Source organism: Coenobita brevimanus, chromosome 103, assembly GCF_032717465.1.
Source record: "Coenobita brevimanus isolate Jiangsu-jjx chromosome 103, ASM3271746v2, whole genome shotgun sequence".
In the NCBI taxonomy this organism is placed as follows: Eukaryota; Metazoa; Arthropoda; class Malacostraca; order Decapoda; family Coenobitidae; genus Coenobita; species Coenobita brevimanus.
Window position 1 is genome coordinate 3,867,001 of NC_137056.1, and position 17,154 is coordinate 3,884,154.

At 40.0% G+C, this 17,154-nt stretch overlaps 1 protein-coding gene across 1 annotated transcript in view; it reads right to left on the reverse strand.

Annotated features, from left to right (window-relative positions):
* The window catches only part of Bruce (BIR repeat containing ubiquitin-conjugating enzyme), a 131,833-nt gene that overhangs the window by 112,973 nt on the left and 1,706 nt on the right, over positions 1-17,154 (reverse strand). Inside the window, exon 2 of the mRNA XM_080284846.1 lies at positions 5,938-6,119. Within this exon, the coding sequence (XP_080140972.1) occupies positions 5,938-6,119 (182 nt within the window). The remainder of the gene's footprint in view (positions 1-5,937; positions 6,120-17,154) is intronic.

Here is a 17,154-nt window from a genome sequence, read left to right on the forward strand (position 1 = left end):
TAATGTCAAAATGAGGAGGAAGTCCATCTCAGGTAATAGTGGGAACCAAAGTCAGGACTGGGACAAAACCTATCCTATATATCAGTGGGAAATACATCAAATGAGTCCCATTATGAGTGGTATATGAATTAATAATTAGGAAAGAAACTACAATGTCAAATACAATATTAATGTGAAATAAAGTCAATGATAGAGAAATCCCATGTAATTAGTGAAAAATGAAGTCAGGATGAACAAACAACCCATCCCATGTATTGTACTGTATTAGTGGGAAATAAAATCAAAATAGGAAAAACCAATCCCAAGTATTAGCAGGATATGAAGTGAAAATGAGGAAAAAACCTATCCAATGCATTACTAAGAAATAAAATCAACATAAGGAAAAAGCCTGTCCAATGTAGTAATAGGAAATAAATGAAGGATTAATGAGAAATGATGGCAAGATGAGGAATAATATATCCTATGTACAGTATTATTGGAAAATGAAAGTTTGGAGAAAAAAAAAAAATTCTTTTTATGCAAAGAAAAAGAAACCAATGGCCAGAAGCCATTAAGATTGTTCCTTCCAAGAAAAAACAAAAACAAGGTAACAGAGAGCCAGATTCAAGATCTGCATATACTGTACCTTGAGGCTTGTACTAATGGGAAATAAAATCAAAATGAGGAAAAAACATCTTCATATTTCACTGGGAAATGAAGTCAGGACACAGGAGAAAAAAAAAAAAAAAAAAGGACTGTGGGAAATAATAATCAGGATGAGGGAAATAAAATCCCATTTACTAACGGGGAATATGTCATGATAAGAAGAGCTCCATCCCATGTACTTTAGTCGCAGCACATGACTCATGAGGTTGTCATTATCATACCATGGCAACCTACCTGTCAAAAGCTCATCCAATTTCGTTTCTTATTATACACGAATGATATTATTATACACGAGTATCATCATACGTGAACATATTATAAACAAATCACAGGCGTATCATATTACACACAAAATCGGAAGCGCCATTGATGGGTAGGTTGCCAGGGTATGACAATGACAACCTCAGAGTTGTGCACCACGACTATAGCGGGAAACAAAGTAAGGATTAGGAAAGCACCCCCCCCCCATGTATTAGCCAGAAATGAAGTAAGGATAAGAGAGAGAGAGAGAGAGAGAGAGAGAGAGACTCATGTACCAGTGAGAAATATCACATACAGTAAAAGTCCTCCAATCTGACCACCAATAATACTAATATCCCAACACTCCAAAACGTTCAAAAATTTCTGGTCTTTTTTTTTTTTTTTTTTCTGGGCTTTATCTAAGGATTTATCTGGCTTGGACTTGCCCTTGGACCTGGATGTACCTGCCTGCAACACTTCTATGCTTTTCCGGTGTTAAAACAATAACCCATATAATTTTAAGTGTTTATTTAATGATCATGTATATACTTCTAATGTTTCCAAAGGTCCCTCCCAACAGTTTGAGAAAAAAACAATAGTTTGAAAGACCCTCGGTCCCCTGCCATTCGAATTAGAAGACTTTTACTGTAATGATAAGAATATGGAAAAAATGAACCCATGAACCAGTAGGAAAAGAAGTTAAAGCACAGACAATGATTGCTTAAAATATTAACAGTAGTGGGAAAAACACATGAAAGATAACTGCATAAAACTGCATCACTGCATTAACTTTCCTACTCAGACATGAGGAGGAATGGTACATCATCAATTCAAGGGCATGTCATAATAGGAAAACTACAGTTAATGATGAGGGATGCAGAGACCTGCAATGCATTCAAATTAAAGCTTTATCAAACAAATCACTAAATGTCTACGTATGGATTGAGTGTGCCATCAAAATACTGTAGTTATTGTGCTGTATGATGACTGGCCCCTTCCTTTTGAGGCGTATCCTTAGCTGAATAAAACTGCAATTTAAGGTACAAGAATGACAATAAACAAAACTGTGCCATCATAATAAAAGCTTGTTTCTCCTAAGCTGAGTATATCCTCTAAAGCTAGTTAGAAAAAAAAAGTCTAGTCCTGAAATATACTGTAAACAAATTTTTGCTAATTTAATTAAACATTCCCACCCAATTTTCATCCTTGCAGCCATAATTACAGTATATTAAGTCCATGCAGAACTCCATCAGTTTCATCATCATCCGGACCTCCTTTCCCACTCTAGGGCAAGGCGAGGAGTAGCAATGTCCAGACAGCCCAAATCTGCCCAATCCAATGGGCCACATTTCCATTCACTCGTCATTCAAGCCCCCAGAATCCTGGCTTTGTCGGATACACCAAAAACATTCACCACGTTCTGCAGCTTCACATAAAAGTATCCGATAGAGTCAATCCGGACGCTGCCACGTTAAAAGAGGTGCCAAATCCCTGATCATGTACTTCTTACAACATTCATCCAGCCAGCTTGATCTCTTATCAGTTCCCTAGCCTCACCGACTTCCAAACCTCTCTTCCTCACACAGTCATCTACCATATCTCCCCACCTTCTCCTTGGCCTACCTCGCCTCCTCCTTCCTTCAAATTTGCTCAGATATACCTTTTTCACCACTCTATTGTTATTCATCCTCTCCACATGACCATACCATCTCAGTACACTCTCTTCAATTCTGGTGTCCACAGAATTCCTCACTCCATGTCTTTCACAAATCACATTATTTCGTATCCTATCCACCCTCTGTACTCCACATACGTTCCTCAGCAGTCCCATCTCCATTGCTCTTACCCTTGACTTTTCATTTTCATGCCACATCATAGTCTCACATCCATATGTTAAAGTTGGTACTGATGCTCCTTCATGCAAGCCTCGTGCAATTGCAACGCTCAAGCCTCTGTTTCTTATCAGGGCCTTCATTGCACCAGCTACTTTTCTTCCTTGTGTCACTCTACTTTCAACTTCTTTTGCACATTTTCCTCTCTTTTTCTATCACTGTACCCAGGTATTTGAACTCTCTCACCAATTCCAGTCTCTCTCCATTTACTGTTACATTGCACTCAATAATCATCACTTTACTCTTTTCTACATTTACTCTCAACGCACGACGCTCACAGACCTTAGCAAAACTCTGCACTAGCCTACTAAGCTCTTGTCTCTCAGTTTCACATTAGTGAAACTTGATTTATGCTTCAACTTATGCTATACAATCACTTTCCCCTATCTTATACATCAATCCACTACCACACAACTACTGTACTAACTGATATTATTCTTAAGGGCATTTAAAAAAAAAAAAAAAAAAAAAAAAAAAAAATACCTAACTCCACATGAATGCAAAACTTTCCTCAATACATTATGACCATTATCAACCAACAGTGTTCTTTTCCTTGTTACCATGTTTAACTGCTTCAACCCACAGACATACTTCTTGTTTTAGCTTTGCTACCACCTAGAGTGTTGCCTTCAACTGGTGTCACTAATGTAACTGGTGGATAAGTTTCCCACTCATACAAACATCCATGAATTCCCTCCCTACCCCCTGAATGAGGATGGTAGACTGCCAGATAAGGGCAACTTCAGGCTGCAGTTCACCAGATTCACGTTTCAAAGTGAATTTGGGATTACTGTACCTTGTATTATCGGTGGTACTACTACTACCACTATTTCAATCACAACATGACAAATACTGTATATTCAGCTTACTGTGGAGACCAACAGCAGTGAAAGGAGTAGTGGAAATTATGTCCAAACCTTCACTATGAAAAATCCAACTCTGGTTTTTTAAAATCATCTGAAAACTGCAAGAACAAATTGAAAAATAAGTTGCTGGATTCAGAGGATGAAGCTGTGATTTACCTTATAGCAACAACTGCAGCTGCACCTGCCTAATTTAACACTTGGGTCCATATTCTCATCGGTTAGGGGAGCTCTCAAACACCTCTTCCTATGTGATTTATTTTGTTAATTACATCTTACTATCCTCGTGTCTGTTATACATATCACTCTCACGCTGCTATACTCTGCTCAAAAAAAAAAAAAAAAAAAAAAAAAAAAAAAATATCAATCAGCCACGGCCAAAACTAAACCACTAAGGAACCTCCTCAACTGATGAGAATACAGGCCTTGTTCTAAGACCATTTCTCAACACTGCATCTCTTCCAATGGCTTCATAGTGCAGGTGTTGTTCTTCCATTTACATTCATACTTATAAACCTCTTTATATAATCATCTTCAACCTAGGGCTGCCTGTTGTCTAGCCATATTTATATTTATACACCTCTTTCATTGTCTTCAACCTAGGACTGTGTGGTTTCTTCTATCCATATTCAGAATCACACATTTCTTTTTACAATTATATACAGTACCTTCAACCAATCTAGAATAACATATTCCTCCATCCATACTCAGACTCATAAATCTATCTAACTATCTATTGCCAGACGCCTCAATCCCGTTTGGGGTTGCCACAAACAAATCGCCTCCACGTCGTCCTGTCTCCCCCTCATAAATCTCTTTATATATTTACCTTCATCCAATCCCACTGTATGTCAGAATTACCTCAACCTAGTTATATGTTAGACATTTCGAATATATTGTATTCCTTGCTACCTCTCAGCTCTGCATAGGGAAACCTAATCTTTCACGAATATATCATGCTAATTCATTGTTTGATTAACATATACAATCCATGCAAATTTTTATTACAAGATACCCATTAGTTTTTCAGCAATGCAGTGAACAAACAACCACACAAACACAGGTGAAAAATCTAACCTCATCCAGCTTCAGTGACAAAGGTGATTACACAATTTCTCATTTATAATCCTGATTTATGCTGTAAACAGCTGTATATTGTTGCCCTGCGCATCCAAACAGAAGTTTACCATCCATCTTCATGACTGTTTAATCCCTCGGCTCTTGGGATTTATCTTAATCAAATAAAAAGGTTGGTGCTAGCCTCAATATAATTCCTAGGTGAATCAACAGCAGAGAAAGGATTACTCGAGATACATTCCATTCCTCTGGCTGTCAGGAATTCTCTCAAGTGAACAGAAGATGGCAAAAGCCTGAATAAAATACTGAAGTGTACCAACTGCAGCAAAAGGTAACATGTCTATACAGTATAAGTAGCCACTTACACTTAAAATCACACTCAATCTTCATTCCTAATACTGCTTTTTGTATAAAAGTATACATCACATCACAAAACAATACATGGGAAAAAAGCAAACTTACTAAGCATAACACAGACATCAGTTTCAAAACATATACAGACAGCTCAATGTAGTTATGGTCAGAGACTCATCTGAATCCGAAACCAGTGGACTGCAGGCTAAGCTGCCCATTTCTTCAGGTTGCAAACTTCCTTATGGAGGAAAGGAAGGGGGCTGGGGGACACTTGTATAACAAGGTAACGGAACCACCTGGCTATATCAGTTCCAAAACATAAAGGCATTCCTTTCCTGCAATACACTGCAGTGAAAATAAAGATACAAGGTTCCTGAAGGGCCTTTTGAACAATTAGATATACAGTAGCTACAAGTACCTGAATCTAAGGTCCATCTCAAGGTTCTTTGTGACAATGCCAACCCTCCCCTTGACAATTTGAAAGGCAATGTTTTACAGTAGTTCTATTATTTTAATTGCAATTCATTGCATCTGGTCTACTGTGTCAAGGCAAGTCTTGCATAATTATCCACAATAAATTATATAAGCACCCTCTGGTACATGAAAAATTAGTTACAATACTGGATATTTCACTAACTATGGTACATAACTTTTACGTTTAGAGATCGTTGACTACATGGTAGCATAGTCAATAGTCTCGTAAAGAAAAATAAAATGTAGCTGGTGAAATGACGGAACTGAATGACAAGGGTTAAAAACCGTGTCCACTCTTCCTCAAGGATCACTCAATCAGGGTTCAACATTTACCGAGAAACAATAAGTGGACTATAGATAACTGATCTCTGGCCCTACCACTGGCCCCTTACCTCTGAGAGCAGCATCTCCACAATGACTGCCTCCTCTGGTGCTGCGACGGGAGCCTGGAGGACTGTGCCAAGGAGAAGGACCCCATGGTGGTCTCTCCGCATGCCCACCGTTCGGCCTCCACACACCACCACGCTGTTGCTCTCTCCATGGTACACACACCCAACATTGCTCTTGCCATCACCTGCTCAACAAACATGAGAGAAGAGATATCAGAACTCAGGTCTTACTTCCTCTACTGTAGTTATCATTACTCTCCTATCTCCCTCACCCTACACAGCTCTACTATCACCTGCTCAGAAAACATGGGTGAAGAGATATCAGAACTTGGGTCTTACTTTCTCTATTGCACAGTTAACAAAAACTACAGCTAAAATTACTCCCCTGCTCAACCTTTCAGCCAAGTAAATTTTGTTTATTACATTCTCCCAGCAGCCAATCAATTTTGTTCAGCTTGGAACAGTTAAATTTGGGCTGAAAGGGGGAGAATACTAAATGAGGAGTTCTGACACATTACTGTGTAAGTCTATTTCAGTAACAATACAGTACTAGTACTGGTTTATTATTTTCTATTCTGTTAAATCACTGTAAATTATACCCTGCTCACAGTAGCAGCACCAATCAAAAGCAAAGGGCCAAATGTTGGATCTGCACACAAACCTTCCTGTTCCCTTCAAACTCCTCATTCAGCAACTGTTTATAATGCACTCTCCATGTGTCTTTAATATTCTCACTGTTCACTTCTACTTTTCCTTCATCATTCTTCACACTGCTCACCTGTGATATCCCTGTTTTCCCTCTTCATCTGAGCTGCCACCTTAAAAACGCACATTCTTCCTTTCAGCGCTAATTAGGGTACAGTATTCAGTAATAGTCTCTGGGGTTCGTATTTTGACCTGGATACCTCCTATCTAGCACTAAGCTTGGAAGCCAAGAATTCCTCTCTGTTACAACCCTTTTTCCATTCCCGGAAAAGCTTTCTTTTCTCTTTAACGGCGGCTTCTACACCCTCATCCCACCATCATGTTACCTCATGGCTTGGAGGGTCCCTTGTTCATACACACACTGAATCAGTAACTCTCAAGAGATTGTACTAGAGGGCTCTGTACTACTCATCTCCACTTCTGTCAACAGCTCCTTGTCAGTCACAGCTTGACTCATCTCACAACAGAATGCATCCCTCACTGCTTGGTTTCTCAACTTCCAATTTCCTCCTAGGTGCATTGGTCCTCTTCTTCGCAATGCACTCCTTAAGCACCATGTCACATACCGGTATCAGTAATATACGTTGCTGCACACACTCTTCACTCTCTATAACTCTAATACCCCTCACCAACCTCCTACCAGCCCTCCTGACCAGGAAATAGTCAATCTGGCTATCTCCCCCAGACTCATATATATAATCAACTTTCTCATCCTGAAACACGTGTTGAACACAATCATGTTCACTGCCTCCCCAAATTCAAGTACCCATTCCCCTTTCATATTCTTGATACCACATGTGCATCCCCCATGTACGGTACATCTTCATAACCTTGAGCTGCTTCACCCAAAACTATAATCTCATCATCCCCCCATATCACTTACCACACATATCAAGTTGTCGCAAATCTATCGCTTTCTTTATTATCCAAGCCAGCTTGTGCAGCATACACCGATATAAATGAAATTATGAGTCTACCCAACAATATTTTCACTGCTATGATCCATTCATTCACTCCCATTACATTCATGACACATTCCACCCACTTTTCCTCAACCAGCACATCCACACCACCACATCCTGCTTAACTTCCCTGCCAAAGTAGCTTGTACCTACAGTCCTTCCCAACAATCACTCTGACTGAACCTCCCTTACACAGTACCTAAGTTCCTATATACAACCAACATCCACCCACCTCCTACTCATAGCCTCCACCACTTCCCCTACTTTACCCTTCAAACTACCCACAATCCATGAAGCCACTCTAAGTCCTCTGGGTGTTTTAGATTCCTTACACTTGATTTTGCTGTTTCTTCTCATTTTTGGTCATAAGTCGGTAAAATAAATGATAAGACAGACAACAGGCCCCATCCACCCACATAGACCCGAGTTCAGGCATATGGGACCTGGAACCCATAGCCCACCAACTGTGGCCAGTGGCTGTGACTGTGGCCTCAGGGCAACCTGCCAGGACAGCTACAAGGATACCCCCCAAGTATGCCCGGGTACTGTAACTGTCCCACTTTTATACACCCAGTGATAGGCCAGCCTCCTGGGGTGCTACTCCCAGGTCTGGGCCCCTCTCTATTGGGTGGAAGCGGCATCCTGGGAACCACAATGCCCTGTACCCTCTGGCATAGATCCGAGCTCCATCCCATCCCAGTTCCAAAAACTACGCTGGCAGAGCCCACGCCATGCCTCCCTTCAAGCCCACCACTAGGTAGTGGGGGCAAAGTTTTCTGGCTGCATGCTCTTGCTGGCTTCAACTCCTGTGATATATTGGGGTGTGGTATGTAAAATGCATGTAGAGTATTGCATGAGATAGAGAAAAGTGTTTGGGGAAGTATGCTGGCCTATCTCCATGTTTATGTCACACTGAAAAAGTCAGCAAAAGGGGATGATCAGGATATCCTGATAGCTAGTGAAACAGAAGTTCCACCCCTCCCTATAATTTGCATTCCCATCCTCCTTGGGAGCAGCACCCTGATCAGATGGTGCTACAGCCTACTCACTAAAGTGCAGTAAAAATTGATACTGCACTACAGGGTTTGAGCACTTGATGTGTAAGTCTGATTTATCCCAAAAGCAAAGTCATACACATCCAATACTGCATTGCTCTTACCATTTCAGAAAAGCTCATCAAAATTAATGTATTTTGGCTGACAGTGCCACATATGTATAATCACTCAACATGCTAAAAACTTAACCTTTACCAATCCCCAATACCTGAACATCACTATGATCTCAGAAAGTTTACTCATATGCTGCCAGATTACTTATTACAATGTAAGTGAGCCCCCTGGTAGTGAGGGATTAATAAACGTTATATCTAACCTCTCAAGTTCAAAAGCTATCCAAAGCAAAATAAACAGTCATAGTTGTAAAACAAAGAAAAAGTCCTTAACCACTACACACCTGGCAATATTTAACGTAGTTATTGCCTCACCACGGGCAATTTCTTGGACACCACAGAAAATTGCCTGTTTTCAAACCTTAATATCTCAGAAACTATAGCACTAAGGGAAATGAATTATTGGCCATTTTACTTAACAACTCTTCCGAAAATGAAAGTATCCCTAGGTCTCTGGGTCATTGTGTTGATGAGTAATGACATGAGGAATACCGATATAACTAATTTTTGCCACGAGAGCGGCATGAGAGCAGGACGGGTTCATGCGTCTGCCTGCAGTGTTGACTATGGCTTTGCTCTCGACGTGATAACTTACTCCACTACCAGATAAACTAAACACTGCTGCATCCAAGGCATGCCTTATGGCACTATCATTGAGCCCTTTGCTAAAATCCTTCGAAAGAGGCTTGGCATGAGTAGATGATGCAATTGGCTACAGGCAGTGCGAACGGAATCAAAGGGGAACCTGAAGAAAGCATTGTACACCTGGCAAAGGCAAGGGACGGACTGGCTCTCGCCTGTGTGATATAAAGGGACTCCCTCCCTACCCTTTGGTGGCGAGATGAAATGAGAGCCAGTTCAAACAGTGGCGGGAAGACACTTGTGTGTATAGCCACTACCCAGCGACCCCGTAGTAGCCCAATTGTGATGTGTATACACATTACTCGGCGGATGGGGGTCAACTGAAAGGGCTAATATAACACCACACTGTCCTTAAGTTACACAGCTACTACAGAACCACAAAACAATTAACACTCTTACCTCATGGACTGACTTGTTATCCAAATTTTAGTCTTTTCTTAAATACTGAAGTGCAAATATGAAAAAATACACAGATTCTGTATGTAATTTTGCAGTCTGAGGAGACTTCTATATGTACATAGTATTATCTTAATGCCACCTATTCACAACATTTGTGTTGCTATCCTGAAATGTGCTAAAAAAGGGGAAACTGAAGATCTGTATTGCAAGAAAATAAGCGACTAATAAACCATTTAGCAACACACAGTCCATTTATCCTAAATGGCAATGTCAAATATTTCCTCCTTAAAAAACAATACTGGTAATATATACCAAGTAAAGTTATCCTGCTTCATTAACATAACAGCTACATCAATCTATCAAAGACTAGACTCATCAACCAACACCAACACAATGAAAAAGATACTGTAGCTACTTTACCTCTTTAAACTAAAGTGTGATATACCGGGTATTTCAAGTCCCCATTACTGTACTGTATGATACAAAATACTGTGTAAAGTAGCGCAAAAATTAAACAACAAACCATATCCACGCTAACTTTCTTCTTTTTGGCACATTAACTGCCGTATTTCAGCTCTTTAACAAACTGTACAGTACTAGCTTCTTTGTCTTTTGACAATCTATCTATCTATTGCCAGACGCCTCAATCCCGTTTGGGGTGGCCACAAACAAATCGCCTCCAAGTCGCCCTGTCCCCCGCCATTTCACTGCCCTGCTCCCAACTCACACCCCCCTCTCTCATATACCTCTCCACCCCATCCCTCCATCTCATCCTCGGTCTCCCCCTCCCTCTTCCACCCTCCACCTCACTCACATACACTCTCTTCGTCAGTCTTTCACCCTCCATCCTCTCCACATGGCCAAACCACCTCAGTGTGTTCCTCACAACGCTTCCTATCACATCCACATCCACACCACAACGCTCCTTTATATCCTCATTCGTCAGCCTGTCTCTCCACGTGACTCCACAATATTTTTCATATTTTAATCAAACGTCCTTGGATTCCTGACTGTCATCAATTTTTTCAAATGTTCAGTATACAGGACTGCACTTAAAAACCTACAGAACATGATGATATAAAATATTTCAGTCTGAAAACTGTCATTCCTCTTACAGCATCATGAAAAATGACAAACACAAATTTTAAAATACAGTGCAGTACCACACCTGATAAGATAATTCTGTGGGTTTATCAGAGAAGAATCAGTGATAAAATATTACCCAACCTACAGGGTTTGGGAGCTACTACACTCAGCTTTAAACAAAACCTACCACTACAATGGTATTGTATTGTATGTGCAGCAAAGAAATTTTGAAAAGAAAATAAATGGTAACGCCAGAAGCATCGCTGTCCTGTACAGTACTGTACTGAAATGTCAACAATAGCAATCATATTTCTATTTCAGCTATCTGTTTTCCTGATGCCTTGATCTTTCCAAGGAACACCACAGTAAATGAGTCATCCAGGCTATGACAGATGTCTCCATGCTGCTTTGTCCTTAGGCAACACAGCTCTCTTGCTTCTCAATCATCTAAAGGAGATATTTAAAGAAAGATAAGTCTGAAGGCTCATCTAACAATGCCACCTCGTGACATGATCGTACAGAAAGGGCCAGTCCCATTTTAGGCTACATGCTTTAGGGTGTTGGAACTAAAGGCTAGATTACCACATTTCAGTACATTTAAAGACAGACAACCAGCTCACCTCCTTTGATGGCACTACATGATTGCTAAGCCTCCAGTCACCTCTTGGAGACTATATGAATGGCCAGCAAAAAAAGTATTGTACTGAACCAATATGTATGGAACATGTGTTGGTAATAATTCCACATACCAGTATAATGTATTCTTGATTTTCAGCTACCAGTGTTATTACCGTAAATTCTCAAAATATGACAATGAAAGTAAACCACTTGTATCACTCTCTCACGGTAACAAGCTTCACTGAGAATTCCATTGCGTATGCAGTTGGCATTTTCACCTGTGGCATCTACGATCACCTTGCCATGCTGTGTCCTGTTCCTACCTCCCATCTCTCTTCTCTATTACCGCAAATATTTCTTGTAGCTATGACACTGACTACTGAATTTCAAATATCAGGAGCTATATACTGTATTCAAATAAACGAATTAACATGTCATAATTCATGAGTAAAATCTAGCTGAAATGAAACTCTTTTGCTGTACATTATGTATTTCACTTTCATTCCCCTCCTCATAATTACTTATTTCAAATTCTGAGGGAACTATTGTACTAAAATAGAGACTGCATGTTAAAATTATCTCCAATCTGCAAACACAAGGGTTGTCATATTTATTTTTAGATTCTGGCCAACACCAGATAGTTTTCTTCAGTTTACAGAGACCTCTTAAAAATCTTTAACACCTTCAGTACGATGATGTATTTCACATTTCATTCCTGCTATCTTCAAACAATTTTCCTCAGATTAGGATAAACTTTTCAGACTGGATGGACTACAAACAACATTCATTAATCTTTCCACACTTAGTGAACTTTCAACGGCTGAAGAGAATCATCTGGAGGTTGGCTGATTATTTTAAAAAAAATAATAAAACATTTTAAAAAAGTGAAGGGATTAACCTAGCTGTATATTTCCATCCATGAAGGAGTGGTGTTGCATTATTGTTTAATCTAACACTGGACAATTTTATCCAAGAAATCTTTGTTCCTCCGTACGTTCACCCCTTCAGTATGACATTTTTTTTTATATTATTCCCCCTCCTGCCAAATTATTCATTTCATTTTGGGGGAGACCCCTTATAGCAGGAGGATTAATAGTGATTGTTTCTGACCATCTGAAACAAACATCCTTTCTATATAAATCATTTAAGGGTAGTGTGAATAAATTAAAAACATCATAACAGTGACACATGGTTAAACAATACACTTGTAATCTACAGTACTAGCCACATTATTCATCTATCAATCTATTGCTAAACACCTTAATTCTGTATGGAGTGGCCACAAACAAATCACCTCCATGTCGCCCTGTCCCCTGCCATTGCATTGCCCTGCTCCTAGCTCATCCCCCCCCCCCCTCTCCCACATACCTCTCCACTCCATCCCTCCATCTCATGATTGGCCTCCCCCTCCCACTCCTCCCCCCTCAACCACATATACACTCTCCTGATCAGTCTCTCACTCTCCATCCCCCCCACACAGCCAAACCACCTCAATGTGTTTCTCCTAATGCTTCCTATCATATCCACATCCACACCACAATGCTCCTTAACTTCCTCATTTGTCAGACTGTCTCCCCATGTGACTCCACATGCTTCTCTCAAATATATCATTTCCACTGCTCTCACTCTAGACTTCTGTCTCTTCATAACACACAAAACTGACGCCATGCGTCCTTTCAGCAAATCCCCATACCTGTATTGGGTTGGCCATTGTACGGCAGTTTTCTATGAACTGGTAGCTAAACAACATGCTGAAACCATCTAATTATCAGTGCTTCCCAACAGTTGCTGGAAGTTATTGAGAAAAAAAAAAAAAAAAAATCTCAGGTGTAATAAAAATCTATAATAAAATGAGAGCCTCAGTCTGGACTCATACAGTCACTCAGCTACAAGATCACAAAGTGACTGTACTTGTGGCTGAACGTTCCCTACCAAAGAGTGAAGACTATGTGGCTACTTACCAAGCATGTAGACACATTTCACTCATGGTATGGTAGTACCTCCACAGGGTCAATGGTACGAATCCATCTACTACCCAATGCCAAACTATTCATTAACCTAAAATGTGATATGGTGACACTTTATCAGCACAGTTAACCATATTTCACTCTCATGGTTGTACCTCCCAAGGTCAATGGTAACAGTTCATCTACTGTAATACCTGATGTCACATTATTCATTGTTCTTAAATGTGGTAAGGTACCATCAATACAGATCAGCTACTCACTCAAAACTCAATCACTTCACAGACTCCTTTGGTGTATATCTACACATTTACAGCATCGTGTCAGTGGGGTATTATCAATGCTTATTTTTTATTCAGAAAAAAAAAAAAAAAAAAAAATTCTAAATGGTTTTCCTGATACTGACAGTGTTCCTGATGATGACACGTCTAGTTTGAAATAAATTTTGAGTTCATTATGCTACTGTTGACTGGAAAAAAGAAGTGCTGTACGAGACACTCCAGACTGAAAACTGTACTGAGAAACAAATTTGTGTGTGGGACCCAGACAGCCCACTTGGATCAAACCTGTATGTCCTATGCATACTACAGATTCTATAAAGTAAGTTTTATCCATAAACAGTTCACTGATAACTGGTAATACAAAGACTTCTTAGCCTTGCCCCAAAGCTGGGCAATATTGGCATACCAGGCAGGATAGTAACTGCTTCAATTTAAATATATCTGCCAGTAGGAGCTAAGTTAAGTGCTCATGACTGATTATTACTAATTTGTAAACTTGTATACATATGGAGAAGACGGACAGTTACACTTAAGACGATCCAGAAAGATACATACTGTACCTGTTACTGGTACTGTATTTCTATCTATCTATCTATCTATTGCCAGACGCCTCAATCCCGTTTGGGGTGGCCACAAGCAAATCGCCTCCAAGTCGCCCTGTCCCCCGCCATTTCACTGCCCTGCTCCCAACTCACACCCCCCTCTCTCATATACCTCTCCACCCCATCCCTCCATCTCATCCTCGGCCTCCCCCTCCCTCTTCCCCCCTCCACCTCACTCACATACACTCTCTTCGTCAGTCTTTCACCCTCCATCCTCTCCACATGGCCAAACCACCTCAGTGTGTTCCTCATAACACTTCCTATCACATCCACATCCACACCACAACGCTCCTTTATATCCTCATTCGTCAGCCTGTCTCTCCACGTGACTGCACAGGCTCCTCTTAAATCGCTCATTTCCACTGCTCTCACTCTTGACTTGTGTCCTTCCAACAATGTCCAAGCTTCACTTCCGTATGTTAGAGTTGGTATCACAATACTGTCATGTAGTACTGTATTTATGGACAATAAATATCCATAAATATATATTTCAACAATTATGTTTCATGTTTCAATTTGGAGGAAGCATATGACAGGGTGGATAGACAAGGAATATTGAAAATATTTTGAATACATGGAGTAAATGGAAAGTTGCTGAATGCCGTGATGAGCATGTATGAGGGTGCTAAGGCTGCAGTGCGTGTGGACAGTGAACAGAGTGAATTTTTCTATTTGAAGGGTGGACTGAAACAGGGATGTGTCCTGTCTCTGTGGTTGTTCAATCTGTATATGGATGTGGTTATAAAAGAGATACTAAGTAGGGCAGGGGATGTTGAAGTGGCCCTAATGAGAGAGGGCAGTGGTTGGCAACTCCCTGTACTGTTGTTTGCAGATGATAGCTACTGTGTTGTTAAGTGAAGACGAAGGGAAGCTGCAAGGCTTGGTGAATGACTGTGTAAGAAATGGAATATAAAGGTGAACGTAGGGAAGAGTACATAAAGTTATAGTATTCGAGAAAAATGAAGTAACTGAATGTACAGTGAAGTTGGATAAGGAGGAAATAGAAAATGTGAGTGTGTTTAACATGTTAACCGCATTTGCGCAATATGAGTTTTCTCCCAGGTCGCGTTTCACTTCAAAACTCTCTCCCACCAGTCTGCATGAAGCCATCACAGCGAGAGGATTTATGTTGCTTTACTGAGTACCAGCGAGGGATATGCCTTCATAAAAGTAGTGCATCACTGGTGGCCCAACACATGGTATCCTGATATTTTCTTCTTGTATCGCATGATGCACCACTGGTGGGCCCAAGTAGTGCAGTCTCCACTCACCCTTACCTGGCGCTTCCGTTCTCTTTGTTTTTTTACAATCCCATTCTCTGTCATGAAGTTCCAGGTGGCACTTGGCTATTCAGGTAGTTAAAGGAAATCCAAGCAAAGGTCCAACACTACCTTTTTTTATTATTATCTTGTTTCTTCTTCCTTTTTCCTCCTCCTAATCTCTTCACCAGCCTTCTAAAGGTTTTTAGCATCACTGAAGGCAGTGTTTCTTACAACAAAGCATCATGACGGCTGGGTACGCTGAATGCCATAATAGTAATTGGCATTATCCAGCTAGGGATAATTATAAGTACCATAATTAATTAGATTATAATTAATCAATTATAATTATAAAAAATTTCTAATAACCAGAACCATCCAGCACTTATAATTTCTTTTTGTTGTTTCCTAACAAAGTAAATGCAGAACTGTTCAAAACAAGAGTGGTTACTCCATTTTTTTCTTCAGTAAAAAATCACAAATATTTATCATTAGTAAATGTACTCTGTTTTTTTTTTTCAAGAAAAGTGTATTTGCATCTCATGGCCCTAGTTTTGCAACACAGGGTTGTTTTTCAATGTTTTTGTGCAATTAATAGTATTGTTTGATATTTAAATGAAATGTAATAGTCACTACTAGAAGTCCGATATATATTCTCTAAATAAACAGGCACTTCTCTAATCTTATATCATTATCCTACTCAGTGTTTTCTACAGTAGAAGCAGCAACAAAAAATCTGCCTAGTCAAAATTCGTGAAGGTGAAATACATGAAAAAGTGAAAACAAATTATTACTCATTATTGCACCATAAGTGTACTAACACGCTAGGAAAGAAGACATCAAATGGTACAGAAGTGGTTCAACACGTGGGTAACGTGTTAAGTTCTTGGGTAGTGTGACGAGTAAGGCTGGAAGTTTAAAGGATGAAGTGCTTGAAAGAGTACAACAAGGAAGAAAGGTTGCTGGTTCTTTGAAAGCAGTGATAAGAAACGGGGAAGTGAGCATGGAAGTAAAAAAAAGTAGCTGCGTGGCAGTATTGTGATACCAACTCTAATGTATGGAAGTGAAGTTTGGACCTTGTTGGAGGGACACAAGCCAAGAGTGAAAGCAGTGGAAATGAGTTATTTGAGGGGAGCATATGCAGTCACATAGACAGACAGACTGACAAATGAGGAAGTGAAGGAGCATTGTGGTGTGAAAATGGATGTGACAGAAACTGTTAGGAGAAATACTGCACACTAATTCCCTCACTTATCGGTGTACTGATGACTACTGCAGCCGGCAGTAAGTGAAACGGTTCCAGATCTCACCAACAGTAGACTCTACAGAAGATAATATGAGCAGCTGTGTATCCCTACTTGGTTGAACCTTATGTACGGTATTCATCAGCTTTTTTTTTTAAATATCTCACAACTCAACTGAATTTCCCAGAGAAAATATCTGTGCTTGATTACATTTGAGTCTCACATGGAGATTTTACTTCTGACCCCAATACCCAGACGGGTTAAGTTGGACTGGGTTAATTAGTTGTTCA